The following is a 15,515-nucleotide window of genomic DNA, read 5'->3' as shown; positions in this document are numbered from 1 at the left end:
TTTTTCCCATGTTAATTTCCATAGGGCGGTTGGACTCACTTTTAGCCCGAACGGCTGAATGGATTTTCACGAAACTTGGCAAAATTGTAGGGACTGTTAGCCCGATGTGCCTTTGCTAGGTCTCAATATATGTGCTTCAGTGGATTTTGAGAAATTAACGTTTAAATCAAGATATATATCTGTAACAGCGCTCCGGGCAGCGATCCGGTTCGCGAACCTTTCGCGTATCGGAACTTTGCGATGCGAAGCTGATTGGCCCTCCGGTGTCTGTCAACATTCTAAACAGTCCGGAGCGGCCGCCATTTTGTCTCTCGGTAGGATCGAGAGACAAGAGGAGGCCAAAACAAAGGGGGAAATTGCCATAAGGGGGCTTAGTAGATCCTCGTTGACCCCCTAGGTTTTATGTGGAGGTTTTAAAAGGGCCTAGGAGGGTCCAAAAAAAAAAAATTATAAATTTTTTTTTTGCGTGGTAAGCGCCAAGTTCGCGAACCGGAAAGCGTTCTGGGCAGCGAACTTTATGGATAAAAGAATGAAAGACTTTTCTAATACTGTATGTTAATTATTTGTTGGTTTTGTTATGTAGTATGAGCTAATCTATATTTGGTGAGAGTGTCTCTAGTCGTTTTTCTGTAAATTACTTTCCCACCTTTTTTTTGGACCGCTTTCCGGGAAGCGGCCCGGTTAGCGAACCTTAAGCGTCACGGGAGTCCACCATTTTGTGTTTCGGTCGCATTAAGATACAAGATGGAGGGCAAATAATGTTTAGAATGGGTAGAAGGGGTCATGGTAGACTTATCTTGACCCTCTAGGTTTTCTGAGGGTGGCTGAGGAGGCTTATATGTGCGGAAAAAAACATTTTTTTTAAAAATTCCGCGAGGTTAGCTTTCGGTTAGCGAACCGGGTAGCGCTCCGGGGAGCGAATTTTGAGGAAAATTAGTGAAAAAAGTTAGAGAAAAATAATAATTGTGAGTGATCAGATGTAGGGTAGCTCTGAGAAGAGCTTTTGGGTTTATGGTACATTTAGGTACTTATAAGTAGGTACCAATGCACAGTCTTAAATTCAGAATGAAAATTCTGTTGCCCTCATCTGAGAAGTGAACTCCATCTCCTCTGTAGATATCTTGCATGTAGTAACGCAAGTTATTGTTGTAAAGAGAGCCCATTCCATGGTCTCTCATGTAAGCTGAAACAGATTTGTTTACATGCTTCCTCGCTTTCTCAATTTGTGGACAAAATTGGTTGGACCACCTCCATTTCTGTCTTTGGCATATATTGGAATATACCAAGGCAGTTTGAGGAAAAAGTGCCATTAATTGCTCAAAGGTGTCCTTTAAAAGCATTTCCAGACCTACCCCTGTCAAAGTGCCCAAATCATTACCTCCACAGTGCACTATTAACAGGTCAGGTTTTGGCAAATGCATAAAGGTTTTCACCAATGGTATCAATTGGTGACATTTTAATCCTCTTTGGCCCAACCAGTTAATTTCCACATCTTGTAAATTGAGGTTGTGTAAATTTCTGCTCTCAGCATACCTTTGAGCCCAGTGGATGTAACTGTGTCCAACAATCCAGACGTTAAACATGGTGGAAGAAGGTTGTTCTGCAGTCAGATGAAGTGTGGTAATGAAAGGGCAGTTGAAACAGTAGGAGTTTCTAAAGAAAAAAAACTGTGGATTTACAATGCTAATGATTCATTAGCAGTGATTGGTGCATTTCCATTTCTGAAAACAGAAAGTTAGGGTGCATGGATGTGTTCTTTGAAACATGTAATTTGAATGGTCAAGGAAGAAACAATTAATGAAAGATTGCACTGGATACGCAGGTGCACTGAGAGTTCAGAGTTCAATTGAAACATTGTTGTGTGAATTTGCAAACATCAGAGGTCTTCCAGGAGGTGGTTGCTATGGAAACAAGGCAGACAGGGCAGAGGGGGGAAGGGTTTTGATTTGAAAAAAGTGAGGGAAGAGGTATGATTGGCTAATATGAGAGATATGTGAAAAGAATATCTGTATTTCTGTGCTTTCAATAGCTGCAGCCTTTGGAGTGCATCCTTTTTCTTCTGCTGAAGACAATTTGGTGTATTTCTGAGACTGTTTTCAAAACTCAAAAAATATTTGCTAAGGTGAGAAAAGATTTATTTAATTTAGATAGAGAATAGTATGATTTAAGGAGAAAATGATGAAGAAAGCTGTGTTTTTAAAATGTGGTTTTGTCTGTAGTGATATAGTAATAGAATTAGTTTCATAGAGAAATTATAATTGCATATTTGGTGTAACATTCTGGCATGCTGTAACACAAGATATTGTAATACATGGAGGCCATTTCATGGTCTGTTATGTAAGCTGAAACAGATATGTTGCTTTTAAAAACGATTTCAGAAATCAATTACATTTCTGGATATTTACTGCTAGAGCTTCATAGGTTGTTTTGGGCCATATTTATAAGGTATTTGAGTGTCTAAGATGTTATGTTCGCCTTTTAAAATGTAAAGTGTTCCTCATGGGGCAAGTGTCTTGTAAATACGCTCCCACTTGTGCTTGGCAAATTTAGATTTTGATTATGGGAGTTACCTAGCCATGTTAATAGTGTCCCAAAAATGGTGCTAGGGCATTCCAGAAAACACTTTCATGTGTCTCAAGGACATTTTTAGTTATTTCTTCATGAATGCAGATATACAATTGATTTATATGCTGTGTTTAAAAACGAATTTTGAAATGAATTAAATTTCAGGATATGTACTGTTAGAGCTTCATAGGTTGTTTGGGGTCATATTTAGAAGGCATTTTAGTGTCTTTGATGTTATTTTTCCCTTTTTAAATGGAAAGCGTTCCTCATGGGGCCCTGAGCAGTTCTTAGCCATGTTATTTCATAGGAAGTGGATAACATGGCTAAGAGCATTTGCTGGAAAATGCATGAATATCGCTGATTTTTCTGCTATATTCATGGATTGTGGCCGTTTTTTTTCACATTGCTTCATAGGTTGTTTGGGTTCATATTTAGAAGGCATTTTAGTGTCTTTGATGTTATTTTTCCCTTTTTAAATGGAAAGCGTTCCTCATGGGGCCCTGAGCAGTTCTTAGCCATGTTATTTAATAGGAAGTGGATAACATGGCTAAGAGCATTTGCTGGAAAATGCATGAATATCGCTGACTTTTCTGCGATGTTATTTTTCCCTTTTTAAATGGAAAGTGTTCCTCATGGGGCAAGTGTCTTGTAAATACGCTTCCACTTGTGCTTGGCAAATTTAGATTTTGATTATGGGAGTTACGTAGCCATGTTAATAGTGTCCCAAAAATGGTGCTAGGGCATTCCAGAAAACACACTCATGTGTCTCAAGGACATTTTTAGTCATTTCTTCATGAATGCAGGTATACAATTGATTTATATGCTGTGTTTAAAAACGAATTTTGAAATGAATTAAATTTCAGGATATGTACTGTTAGAGCTTCATAGGTTGTTTGGGGTCATATTTAGAAGGCATTTTAGTGTCTTTGATGTTATTTTTCCCTTTTTAAATGGAAAGCGTTCCTCATGGGGCCCTGAGCAGTTCTTAGCCATGTTATTTCATAGGAAGTGGATAACATGGCTAAGAGCATTTGCTGGAAAATGCATGAATATCGGTGATTTTTCTGCTATATTCATGGATTGTGGCCGTTTTTTTTCACATTGCTTCATAGGTTGTTTGGGTTCATATTTAGAAGGCATTTTAGTGTCTTTGATGTTATTTTTCCCTTTTTAAATGGAAAGCGTTCCTCATGGGGCCCTGAGCAGTTCTTAGCCATGTTATTTAATAGGAAGTGGATAACATGGCTAAGAGCATTTGCTGGAAAATGCATGAATATCGCTGACTTTTCTGCGATGTTATTTTTCCCTTTTTAAATGGAAAGTGTTCCTCATGGGGCAAGTGTCTTGTAAATACGCTCCCACTTGTGCTTGGCAAATTTAGATTTTGATTATGGGAGTTACGTAGCCATGTTAATAGTGTCCCAAAAATGGTGCTAGGGCATTCCAGAAAACACAATCATGTGTCTCAAGGACATTTTTAGTCATTTCTTCATGAATGCAGGTATACAATTGATTTATATGCTGTGTTTAAAAACGAATTTTGAAAACAATTAAATTTCAGGATATGTACTGTTAGAGCTTCATAGGTTGTTTGGGGTCATATTTAGAAGGCATTTTAGTGTCTTTGATGTTATTTTTCCCTTTTTAAATGGAAAGCGTTCCTCATGGTGCCCTGAGCAGTTCTTAGCCATGTTATTTAATAGGAAGTGGATAACATGGCTAAGAGCATTTGCTGGAAAATGCATGAATATCGCTGATTTTTCTGCGATATTCATGCATTGCAGGCCTTTTTTTATCACATTTGCAAGCACTTCTTAGCCATGTTATCCAATGGGAGGTGGATAACATGGCTAAGAGCATTTGCTACAAAGGTTGTTTGGGGTTATATACCATTTTTGGGAAATTATTAACATGCCTATCTAACTCCCATAATCAAAATCTAAATTTGCCAACCGCAGGTGGGAGCGTATTTACAATAAATTTGCACCATGAAGAATGTAAAATAGCATACTAGATACTCAAATAACTTATAAATATGACCCAAAACATCTTATGAAGCACTAGTAGTGCATATTTCCAGAAATGTATTGGTTTTCATTTAATGATTTACTTCATTGGTAGGCCTTCACATGTTTTTTTACCTTGGTTTTTTTTCAGTGAAAATCTTATCTGCAACCATGTGTTGGCCTCACCTCAAATAAACAAAACAGGTGATGGACTGAATGTGGATCAATGACACACATTCACCCCAGTCAAAAGATCTGGGCCTAAACAAACCTTTAGATAGGCTACATCTTATCGTCATCCTGAATTAATGATTTTAAATATTAGGGAGTGATTTATGAGTGTTGTATGCCTGTTTTGTACCATTGAGTGTCATTTTTGTGATGCAGTGCTGGTGGAAAATATTTGCTATGTTAAATAATTAGTACGGCATTAAGTTTTAGATGACTGTTATTTATTTACTGTTTGGTAATAGTGGTTAATAACATTTTATATTATATTTTTTCACAGATTCAACTGCAGATTCTTTCATAGTTTGGAAAATGCCTTCCAGAAGTCGAATACGAAAGGCTAGAAAACGTCAAAGACAGCAGGATGATGTTTTATTGCAGCAGTCCTCTTCCCCAAATACTTATCAAAACACCCAGAAAGGTCCGGGTAAGAGCACGAAATCATTCTTAAGAAATATTTGTAGTAAAAAAAATTTTGCTCAAAAAAATGTGTCTGTTTACAAAAAGAAAAGAAATTTAAATGGAAAGGAGAGACCCATCACAAATGTTACTGGTAGAGGAAGAGATAACTCTGTGCATGATAGTAGAAGGAAACAACAGTTTAGGGACATTCGACAACGAATGTTCCGTAATAGGATATTAGTTAATTTATTGAAAAGTATTAAAAAGAAAGGCCAACAGAAAGCGGCATTTTATAGGAAGAAGAAAAATGTAGAGAAAATTATTGATCATGCTTTTGAAATCAAGCGAAAGTTGTTTATTTTGGTAATCAATAGAATTAGGAAACTAAGCAAGGTAATTTCTGATTTCAAAACAAAAAGTAGATGGAAGAGAGTAGTAAATCGTACTAACTTTTGTGAAGTTTTTTCTGGAGAATGGATGCATAGTTCAAGTTCTGAGGCATTTTTTAATGAGGAGACTTATTTTCAGGATAATGATTTGGTGCATGCAGTTGACATCAGTGGTCGAGCTTATGAAGTGAAGGATGGTTGTCCAGTTGAAAAAGAACAACTTGTGACAACAGAGACAGAAGAGGCGCTAAGTGATGAGGTTTTAGGAAGACGTCCTAAGGGTCCTGTGTACATTTGGAAGTGTAGTTCTATTTGCAGTGTGCGACAGGTTTCCATCAATTTGTTTTGTGATTTTATACGGACATTTAATAAGAAAAGTTTGAAGCAGAAAATGAAGTTGTTGCAAGATTTAGATCCTTGCAGAGTGAGACAAATGACAGGTTTGCGTGGTCATTCACTGGCTTGTCTTTCCAGGAGAGTATGCCAGAGTGTTTTTCATCATTTCAGGATGCTAGCAGTGCATCATAATAAAGTGAGAAAATTAGTGAGAATGTTGTATTATGCTAAGAGTCCAGCAATTATGCTTAAACAGTTATGTGCTGCTCTTTTGCATGGTTCTGAAATAGATGTGAAGAATATTTGTGAAGAAATTGAGTTTTGTTACTTTGGTAGTAAAGATGAGAATGTTCAAATTGACCCTGAAGTAGAGGGTAATGTGGAAGATAATGTACAGGTTTCCAGTACAGATAATTTTCAGAAGGAAATTGCCACGTTTCAGATGAAATCAAGTGAGAGGCCTAATTTCACTTGTGTATGTTGTCGACGCACTTATTATAAGAATCAGACTAAGGTAGCGGATTTATATGCAAAAAGTGAAAGGGAAAATAATAGTGAATGGAAGGATTTAGCCACATACTTGATGGTAGAAAATTATTTTGATTTGGGATCGGATCAACGTGTGTGTACTTATTGTTGTAATAAATTAAACCAAAACCAGATGCCTGCTAGGGCAGTTCATAATAATCTGGAATTGGTTGAGATTCCTTCTGAATTGAAGGATTTAAATACTTATGAATCTATTTTGATTCAAAGTATCCATCCCTTTCAGGCTATTGTAAGAATGGAGCCAAAGACAGGGAAGTTGCCTCCAGCAGATTTACAGAGAGGATTAAAGGGAAGAGTTGTGTATTTGCCTCTAGATTTGAAGAAAAACATTAACACAATTGGAATAGAAAAAGTGGAAGAGGAACCTCTGGTTATCTTGGTTAATGGGGTTCCGACAAAGAATAAGAAAATATGGCAAGATTTAGTGGATGTTAGGAAAGTCAAAAAGGCAACAGTGTATTTGAAGAAAAATAATAAGTACTATAAGAATGTATATGTTGCAGAAGAGGAAGTAAGTGATGAAGAGGATAGCGATTTGTGTGCAGGCCAAATTGAGAAAGTAGAGGCCTCTAAAAGTGAAGAAATATATGAACATTATAGTGTTCATCCTTTGCATTCCAAGGAAGTCATGGGGAATGCTATTGAGTTGTTTCAAATGAAACAAGCCAAAGGGAGTCCCATTAGTGTTTGGGAGGAAAGTTTGGAAGCTCGGTGTTTCCCACAGCTATTTCCTACAGGTCGAGGAGGAAGATATGATGAGCGACCTCATCAAATTCCTGCGTCTGAATACCGGACTTTACGATTGTATGCAGAAGATCCTAGGTTTCGGCAATGCATTCCCTATTTGTTTCATCTCTTGTTTGAAAGCGATCTGTCTGGACTGTCATATGCAGTGAACCACATCTTAAAAAGTGGTATACAGATGCGAAACATCTCGGCGAGTGACTTTATGCATAAAGTCAATGTCCAAGACAGTATTTTGGATTCTCACTTAATTAATCTCATGGCGTGTCAGCGTGGTACTAATGAGTACTGGTACCGTCGTCATGGTGATTTAAAATGTATGCTGAGGAACTTAGGAACTCCAACATGGTTCCTCACTCTGAGCTGTGCCGAGTATGGCTGGGAAGACTTACTTGAATTTCTACGAGAGGCAAATGGAAATATTGAAAACATTGAATTCAAGACACCTGGAGAACTGTGTTCTTTGGATCCTGTGAATGTATGCAGGTACTTCAATCATAGATTTGAAGCTATGATGTCTTTCATCACAAATAAAAAGAATCCACCTCTTGGAGAGGTGTTGGATTTCTTCTGGAGAAAGGAGTATCAAGCAAGAGGTGCCCCTCATATACATATGTTGCTGTGGATCAAGGATGCACCTAAATTTGGAACAGATCCGGATGACTTAGTGATGAATTTCATCGAACAGTATTCTACGTGTGCTGTTCCAAACGCAACGGAGAAGAAAAGTCTAAGAGAACAAGTTCTACGTTTCCAAAGCCATCGTTGTGGAAAGTACTGTCGTCGTAAATTCAGAAACAAGGACAAGTTCTACACCAAATGTCGTTTCAACTTTCCACGACCGGTGATTTCTAAAGGAAGAGTGAACAGTTTGATGTCTTCGCTGCGACATAATGTGACGAGGAAATCACCCAAGAATACATACAATTTGAAAAGGAATGAAGAGTCCAAGTACATCAATGACTACAACCCAGTGATTTTGTCCATGTGGAATGCCAACATGGATATACAGTTTGTGGCTGACAACTGTATGGCTGTGGCTCGGTATGTGACATCTTACATCACCAAAAAAGAAAAGACCGAACTGAAGGATATGTGGGAGGACATTTCCCATGAAAAGAGCCTCAGCAAGAAGTTGTACAGTTTCAGTCTGAAGATGTTGTCGCATCGAGAAATCGGAGCTTACGAATGTTCTGATCGATTGTCTTCAGCAAGTCTCTATGCCAAATCCAGGAGTCTCGTTTGGGCGAGTCTTGGTCTTGCTGCAACGCGAAATCGAGTTCTAAAACCTGTTCGGGAAATTGAGTATTTGGCAGAAAAGGAACCAAACAGTACCGACATTTTGAAGACCAACATGTTGGATACATATTATCCAAATCGAAGCAGTCACCTTGAGAATGTTTGTCTATATGAGGTTCTCCAAAATTATATATTCAAGAGGAACATCAAAGAAGATATTGAGAAAGGAGTGTATGCTGTAATTGGAAGTGAAGGATGCCTGGTCAAGCAAAGAAAATGCCAATTAGTAAACCATCGAAAATTAAGTGGCGAATCTCCAGAAAAAAAGGAGTTTTTCTATTTAGCACTTTTGCAACTTTTCAAGCCTTGGCGTGCAGAAGAGGAACTGCTTGGAGATTTCCTCTGTTACGAAGACTCTTTCAATGCAGCCAAGGAGTCCATAGAATGTCCTGCTTTTTCTAAATATCAAGAAATGCTAACTTTGGAAATTGAGCAGGAAGCAACGATTGCAGCCGAGATTGCCAGAGACAGTTCTCAGGACAGTCAGAGTTCTGTTTCATTGAGTCAAGATCCACTTGGAGGACCTATTATCGAAAATGAAGCTGCCACTGCTATGAATGAAGTAGAAAGAGCCATGGCACATGCTCAGGAGGATTCAGTTAACTTACAAGACTTGGAAAAACAACTCAACGTTGAGCAGAGGAAAATATATGATGAAGTTACCAAGGAAATTGAGCACAGATTAAGTCATGAGAAGAAAGAGTGCTCGTGTACGTCGTTGAAGCCTGTCCGACTGTACGTGAGTGGAGAAGCGGGAACTGGAAAAAGTTTCCTCATTAAAGCAATCTCTTGTTATTTGCAGGAAAGGACTGAGTCATCGCTGTCTTGTGTTGTGACCGCTCCTACTGGACTGGCAGCACATAATATTAAAGGTATTACTTTGCATCGTCTATTGATGCTGCCGGTGGAGCATGACAACAAATTACAATACAACAAGTTATCTGGAGATGCTTGCTGTGAAGTTTCAAGAGTCTTGAGGAAAATGAAACTACTTATCATTGACGAAGTAAGCATGGTTTCCAATGTCATGCTTGCCTTTGTGCATTTGAGAATGCAAGAAGTACTTAAAACTGAATATGATGTCTTATTTGGTGGGAAACACATTATTGTTTTCGGAGATCTTCTACAGCTGACACCAGTAAAAGGTCAACCTGTGTTCAAAATGCTCACGCATGAAGATACCAGGAAGTGCCTAGGGAGCATTGGCAACGTCAATATATGGTTAAACTTCAATTATGCAGAACTGCATCAAAATATGCGTCAGGCAAAGGATGAAGATTACAAGAATATTCTACAAGATATTAGAATTGGAAAAGTGACCGAGCATGGGAAAGAAGCTTTAAATGCACGGTTACTGTCAAATTTGTATCCCAAACAAGAGATTGTGCCTGAGAATATTTTTCAGAAAATTACTGAGAAGAAATCCGGGATATGTCTCATGCCAACTCTTGCAGAATGTGCCATCTTCAACAACAAAATGTTGAATTTAGAAAAGCAAGACATTGTGAAACTGGAAGCTATCGACAAATTAGAGCATATGGGATCAACAATTATTTTGTCAGATAATTTGAAATCAAAATTGGATTCATTAGAGAAGACTATATCTAAGACAGCGGGTTTTGAAAAGACTCTGAATGTGTGTTTAAATTGCCGAATCATTTTGAGACGGAATTTACATGTAGAAAGAGGTCTGGTAAATGGATCAATGGGTAATGTTGTTGATTTTGAGAAATACAGAAATAGAGATGGAATAGAATTTTTAAGAATTAAATTTGATGGCATTGAGGAAGTACAGCAAATTGGTCGTTGTTCTGCTAGGTTTTTGCTTGTTAAAGACTTATATGTTCGCCGTAAACAGTTTCCTGTTTGCTTAGCATATGCGGTGACAATCCATAAATCGCAAGGTTTAAGTGTAGACTGTGCATTGGTGAATATTGGCAGTTCAGTGTTCAAGGAGGGTATGGCATATGTGGCATTGTCACGAGTTAGAACTTTATCGGGATTGTACTTGATTGACTGTGATGTCACAAACATTTGTGCGGATCTAGATTGTGTTAAGGAATACAATAGGTTAAGAAGAGAGTATGCGCCACATTTGCCTCAATATCCTTTGTTTGAGAAACGTGTGGTAGGCCGGAAACGTAGAAATAGCAGTAATAGTAGGGAGGTTGTTGCAAAAAGACTAAAAGTGAATGAACCGAAAGTTGTTAGCAGAAAGAAAGTGGATACTGTTGAAGAGATTGTTGGTTTTCAATTTGAAAACAGTTCTGGTGTCAACTGCTATGCAAATGTCGTTGTTAATGTTCTCTTTTCACTAGAGAGTTTAAAAGAACAGATTGTGTTCAATTCAGAACAAAGTTTATGCTGCTTGTTGAATTCTGTGTTAGAGAAATGTAGCACTGATCGTACAAAAGTAGAAAGTGTGTCTGAAGTTCGTTATCTGTTAGATGAATGTTCAGGTCAAACAGACTTCTCTGAAAATAATCAGCAAGATTGTCAGGAGTTTTTAATGTATATGCTTGATATATTGCAAGATGAGGGTGTAGATGTAGATCACCTGTTTGGGCTTTCTTATCAATGGCAGCATGACTGCGAGAACTGTATGGTATCAAGTACTACTAGTGTAGACTCAGAAAGATTTATATATTTAACTTTGCCAGACAGTAAATCAGTGTCCTTTAATAAGCTAGTAAATGCAGCGGATCACAACATGGAGTGTAGCCAATGTAAATGTGATATGATGTCAACATTATTTATACGTAGATATGGCCAGTATGTCATTTTAATGATGCAACGATGTAGGCCTGATGGATCAAAATTGTCAACTTTAATAAAACATTTTGTGGCTTCTCAGCTGTCAATATCAGGGAGGACTTTTGTTACTGTAGCAATTATCTATCACGATGGTCCATCAACAACATCAGGACATTATACAGCTTACTTAAAGTCTGGAAACGGCTGGTCATTCTGTAATGATTCTGTTGTAACTTTCAAAAAAAAATTGCCGTTTGACCTTAAAAATTCTTACCTGGTGTTTTTAAAACCAAAATTTTAAGTAGAGGGAATGTAAGTCTGCAATGCTGTCTCGATTAAAAATCCAACTATATAAACCTGATGGAAGTAAGTCTGCTTCATAGTAAGCAGTATCAGTGTCATAGGAAAAGGAGAACATGAGTGACAAAGAAGAGTAAGATATTAGTAGTCCAGGATTGTGAAAATAATCTCAAATATTTTATTTTTGAAAGTTGCGAAAATAGAAAATGTCGGGATTTGATTGGAAGAATTACAAGACTTGCGAATCGCGGCAACATGATTTGGCCTAGTGGAAACATGTGATATAATGAGAGAAGTTTTTTTTCTATGTAACATATTTCACGTATCGATGGAGGTTTTCTTTCAGAAAGTGGCGGGCTGAAAATATTTAAAGCACAACAGAGTGGATGCTGTTTATAGGAGATCGTTTGACGTCATTGAAAGTAAGTTAATTTTAAGAAGTTTTGAAAACAGATTTCTTAGGTTGTATGGGTTTTTTAAACACAGTCATTTTGATTGTGTTTTTTTTTCCCCGCTGTTACATGATGAATACCTTCAAGTCACTGATTTAAGTGAAATTTGATACATTCTGAGAACAGCAAAAATAAACCATTTAACATGTATAATTAATGTTATGCTTTTTGTCCTTATGATATACATTTAGAAATGTGTGGTACATATGGGTAAGCTGAGTTCTGTAAATATCAATTTTAATGCTTAGAGTGCTGTACTTCTGGGTAGTGTTTTTTTTTTTATAAAAAAAAAGAGGCCTCACCTCAAAGAAAGCTCTTGAAAGCACACATCTTATTTGCATCCTAAAACAATCATTTACAATGTTAGACACAATTTTATTATGGCTTTACATCTTTTTTGCGCTGCTATTGCATCACTATTGTGAGACATTGGCAGTGCAAGAAAAACATCATGTTCCAAAATAGGCCTCAGTTCAGCAACATCAAGATACAGTTTCTTTTGAATATATATGTTTAGGATTGTGTAGGTGACGTAGAGAAGCAGAGACTTCTGTAAATGTCAAAGTTGTTGAAAAACTGTTTGTTTTTGAACCTTTTCCCTTGTCTTTTCTAATTTTTAAATACATGTTTTAATATTTTTTGAAATGTTTGTTCTTTGTTTTACAGATTGAAAGTATGAAAAAATATTTAAAAAAGGTAACAAAAATTATAAGGTAAATGTTTTCCACTCTTTTTACCCGCAATGCACTGCTGATGATGTCACTGACACTATCTCTCATTTACTCTCTCTAGCTGTCTTTCTTTTTACATTATTCTCTGATTACTTCCCTTATACTAACTCTTCTTTTTTTTAAAAAAATATTTTTTTAGTTCGCTTAAAGTTCGCGAACCGGTCAGCGAACTTGAAGCGAACCAAAAGAAATAGGGCTTGCCAGAGTGATAAACATTCTAGCAATTTTGTTTGAAAGGGGGGGTAGTTCTGAAAAGAACTGTTTTTTTTTGTTTTTGTTTTTTTATATTTTTTTTTTATTTTTTGAACATTTTTTGATTTTTTTTGTATTTTTAGAACTGTTTTATGTTTTTTTTGTTTTTTTTATGGAGGGGAGATAACAAAAAACAGGCTTTCAAAACGGCTCAACTGGAGCAAAAAAAAGAAAATTACTTTTTGGGTGCATTCGGGCATTTATGATTTTCGTATGCAATGTTCATGAGCTTCATGCTCATGTTGCCATAGGAAAGCATTTCACCACAGTAAATACAAGTTAACTTTATGTGCTGAAAGTTAGGTTGGATGTTTGGCACAGTCTCTTGTGCCTCTCTTCCCGTCAGTGACAATGTGGATGTAGATCTTGCCACAGGAGTTGCCGTCGGATTGTCTACAAGATCCCTTAATTCAGCCCGGCTGTAGTTATTGGGATGCCACCTGCTCATGTGACGGTGCATTGTATAGTTCCCCATACTGTACTTCTTGTCTGTGCCTCTTGACAATCTGTAGTCACAGATGAGGCAGGTGGCATATTTTGCATTGACTTTCTTTGTTCCAGGAGGGATGGTGAAAAACTGCCAGATAAAACTGGATTTTCGTTTAGAAACCCGGGGCAACTCATCAAGAAATTGTTGTTCCTCTCTCTCCTCTTCTTCTTGTTCCTCATCTTCCTCCTCTCTGTTAGTCAGAATTTGACTAGGTGGTCCTCTCTTCTTATGAGGAGGTGGAGGTGGTGGTGGGGGTGCACCAGCTGCAGCAAGAATGGAAGCCATTGTGGATCTTCAGATAAATGGTCTTTCTCTCACCAAGATGAAAGTCAGAGTGAGGAAATAAGGAGGGGTTTACATGATTTGGGGAAAACAAAAGTTCTGAGCCAATGAAAAGTGTTATTTTTAGGTCACATGACCTAGTCATACATCATTTGGAAACCAAAAGTGAAATGAACCAATGAGAAGTTTGATAAACAAGTCACATGACCTGTTCCGCTTACGTTACGCGGCGCGCGCCGCGTCCCAGATCGCTTCCGGTTCGCGGTCCGGAGCACTTCCGGGAGCGCTAACGCGACGCGTCATTAGACGCATTACGCGATAACGTGATACGTCGCGCTTCCGCGACGCGTCACTGTTCCGCTAACGTAACGTTGACCGGTTCGCGGACTAGATCGCGGCATCAAGATGAGCTAACGGAAAGCTTCCCGGTTCGCGAACTAGAAGCGAAGAAATAAATATTTAAAAAAAATTATCAATAAATATCTATATATATTTTGGGATTTAAAGAATAATACATTTTACAGCTACAGATGTTAGCTTTTAAAAAACCAATGAAATTCACTGAAAAAACCATAGGTTATAGACCATATATAGTTAGAAATTTGCATTTAAAAAACCATTGAAATTCAATGAAAAAACCATAGGTTATAGACCATATATAGTTAGGAATTCGCATTTACAAAACCTTATTTTACTCGCACAAAACCATTGAAATTCCATATATAGTTAGTTGCACTAACTATATATCGCGCACCCGCAATCCACTGCTGATGATGTCACATATTACATCATTCATGACATGGTCAGTGACATCACTGATGACATCACTGATGACATCTCAAATGACATCACTGATGACATCACTGATGACATCTCAAATGACATCACTGATGACATCTCAAATGACATCACTGATGACATCACTGATGACATCTCAAATGACATCACTGATGACATCATGACACACCAATACCAGTTACTACATACGCACTCACTGATTCCTACGTCTACACACACATTCACTCATTCACCCATTGAATCACTCATACATACAGTCACTCATTATTACAACACTATCATATGCACTCATACACCTATGCAGACACTCACACACTGCCACTCATCCATGGAGTTACTCACACATCTAGTCAGTCCTGTAAAGAATCAATCACACTTCCATTTCCTCATCTATACAGTTAAACACAGAACACCATACTTCAGTGACATCACTGATGACATCACTGATGACATATCAAATGACATCACTGATGACATCTCAAATGACATCACTGATGACATCATGACACACCAATACCAGTTACTACATATGCACTCACTGATTCCTACGTCTACACACACATTCACTCATTCACCCATACAATCACTCATACATACAGTCACTCATTATTACAACACTATCATATGCACTCATACACCTATGCAGACACTCACACACTGCCACTCATCCATGGAGTTACTCACACATCTAGTCAGTCCTGTAAAGAATCAATCACACTTCAATTTCCTCATCTATACAGTTAAACACAGAACACCATACTTTTCACACATATACTAACACATACTTACTCTCTTATACAATCACTGATACAAGTACACATTGATATGCACAGAGTCACACACCTCCCAGCCAGCCACACACACACTCAGTCTTCCATACATCCACTCATTCTTCAATATGTAAAACATATTTAAACTTTACAAAAACACACAGACAC

The 15,515-nt window shown here is 37.6% G+C and overlaps 1 protein-coding gene across 1 annotated transcript; it reads left to right on the top strand.

Annotated features, from left to right (window-relative positions):
- Positions 1-600: 600 nt before the first annotated feature.
- Positions 601-13,182, top strand: LOC147688562 (uncharacterized). Its single transcript, XM_086941432.1, has 2 exons — positions 601-3,524; positions 4,531-13,182. The coding sequence occupies exon 2, from the start codon at positions 5,112-5,114 to the stop codon at positions 11,571-11,573; it is 6,462 nt and encodes a 2,153-aa protein (XP_086797558.1). The 5' UTR covers positions 601-3,524; positions 4,531-5,111; the 3' UTR covers positions 11,574-13,182.
- Positions 13,183-15,515: the final 2,333 nt, after the last annotated feature.

This window comes from Lissotriton vulgaris, chromosome 10, assembly GCF_964263255.1.
Source record: "Lissotriton vulgaris chromosome 10, aLisVul1.2, whole genome shotgun sequence".
Lineage (NCBI taxonomy): Eukaryota > Metazoa > Chordata > Amphibia > Caudata > Salamandridae > Lissotriton > Lissotriton vulgaris.
This window is presented reverse-complemented; position numbering and strand designations above follow the sequence as displayed.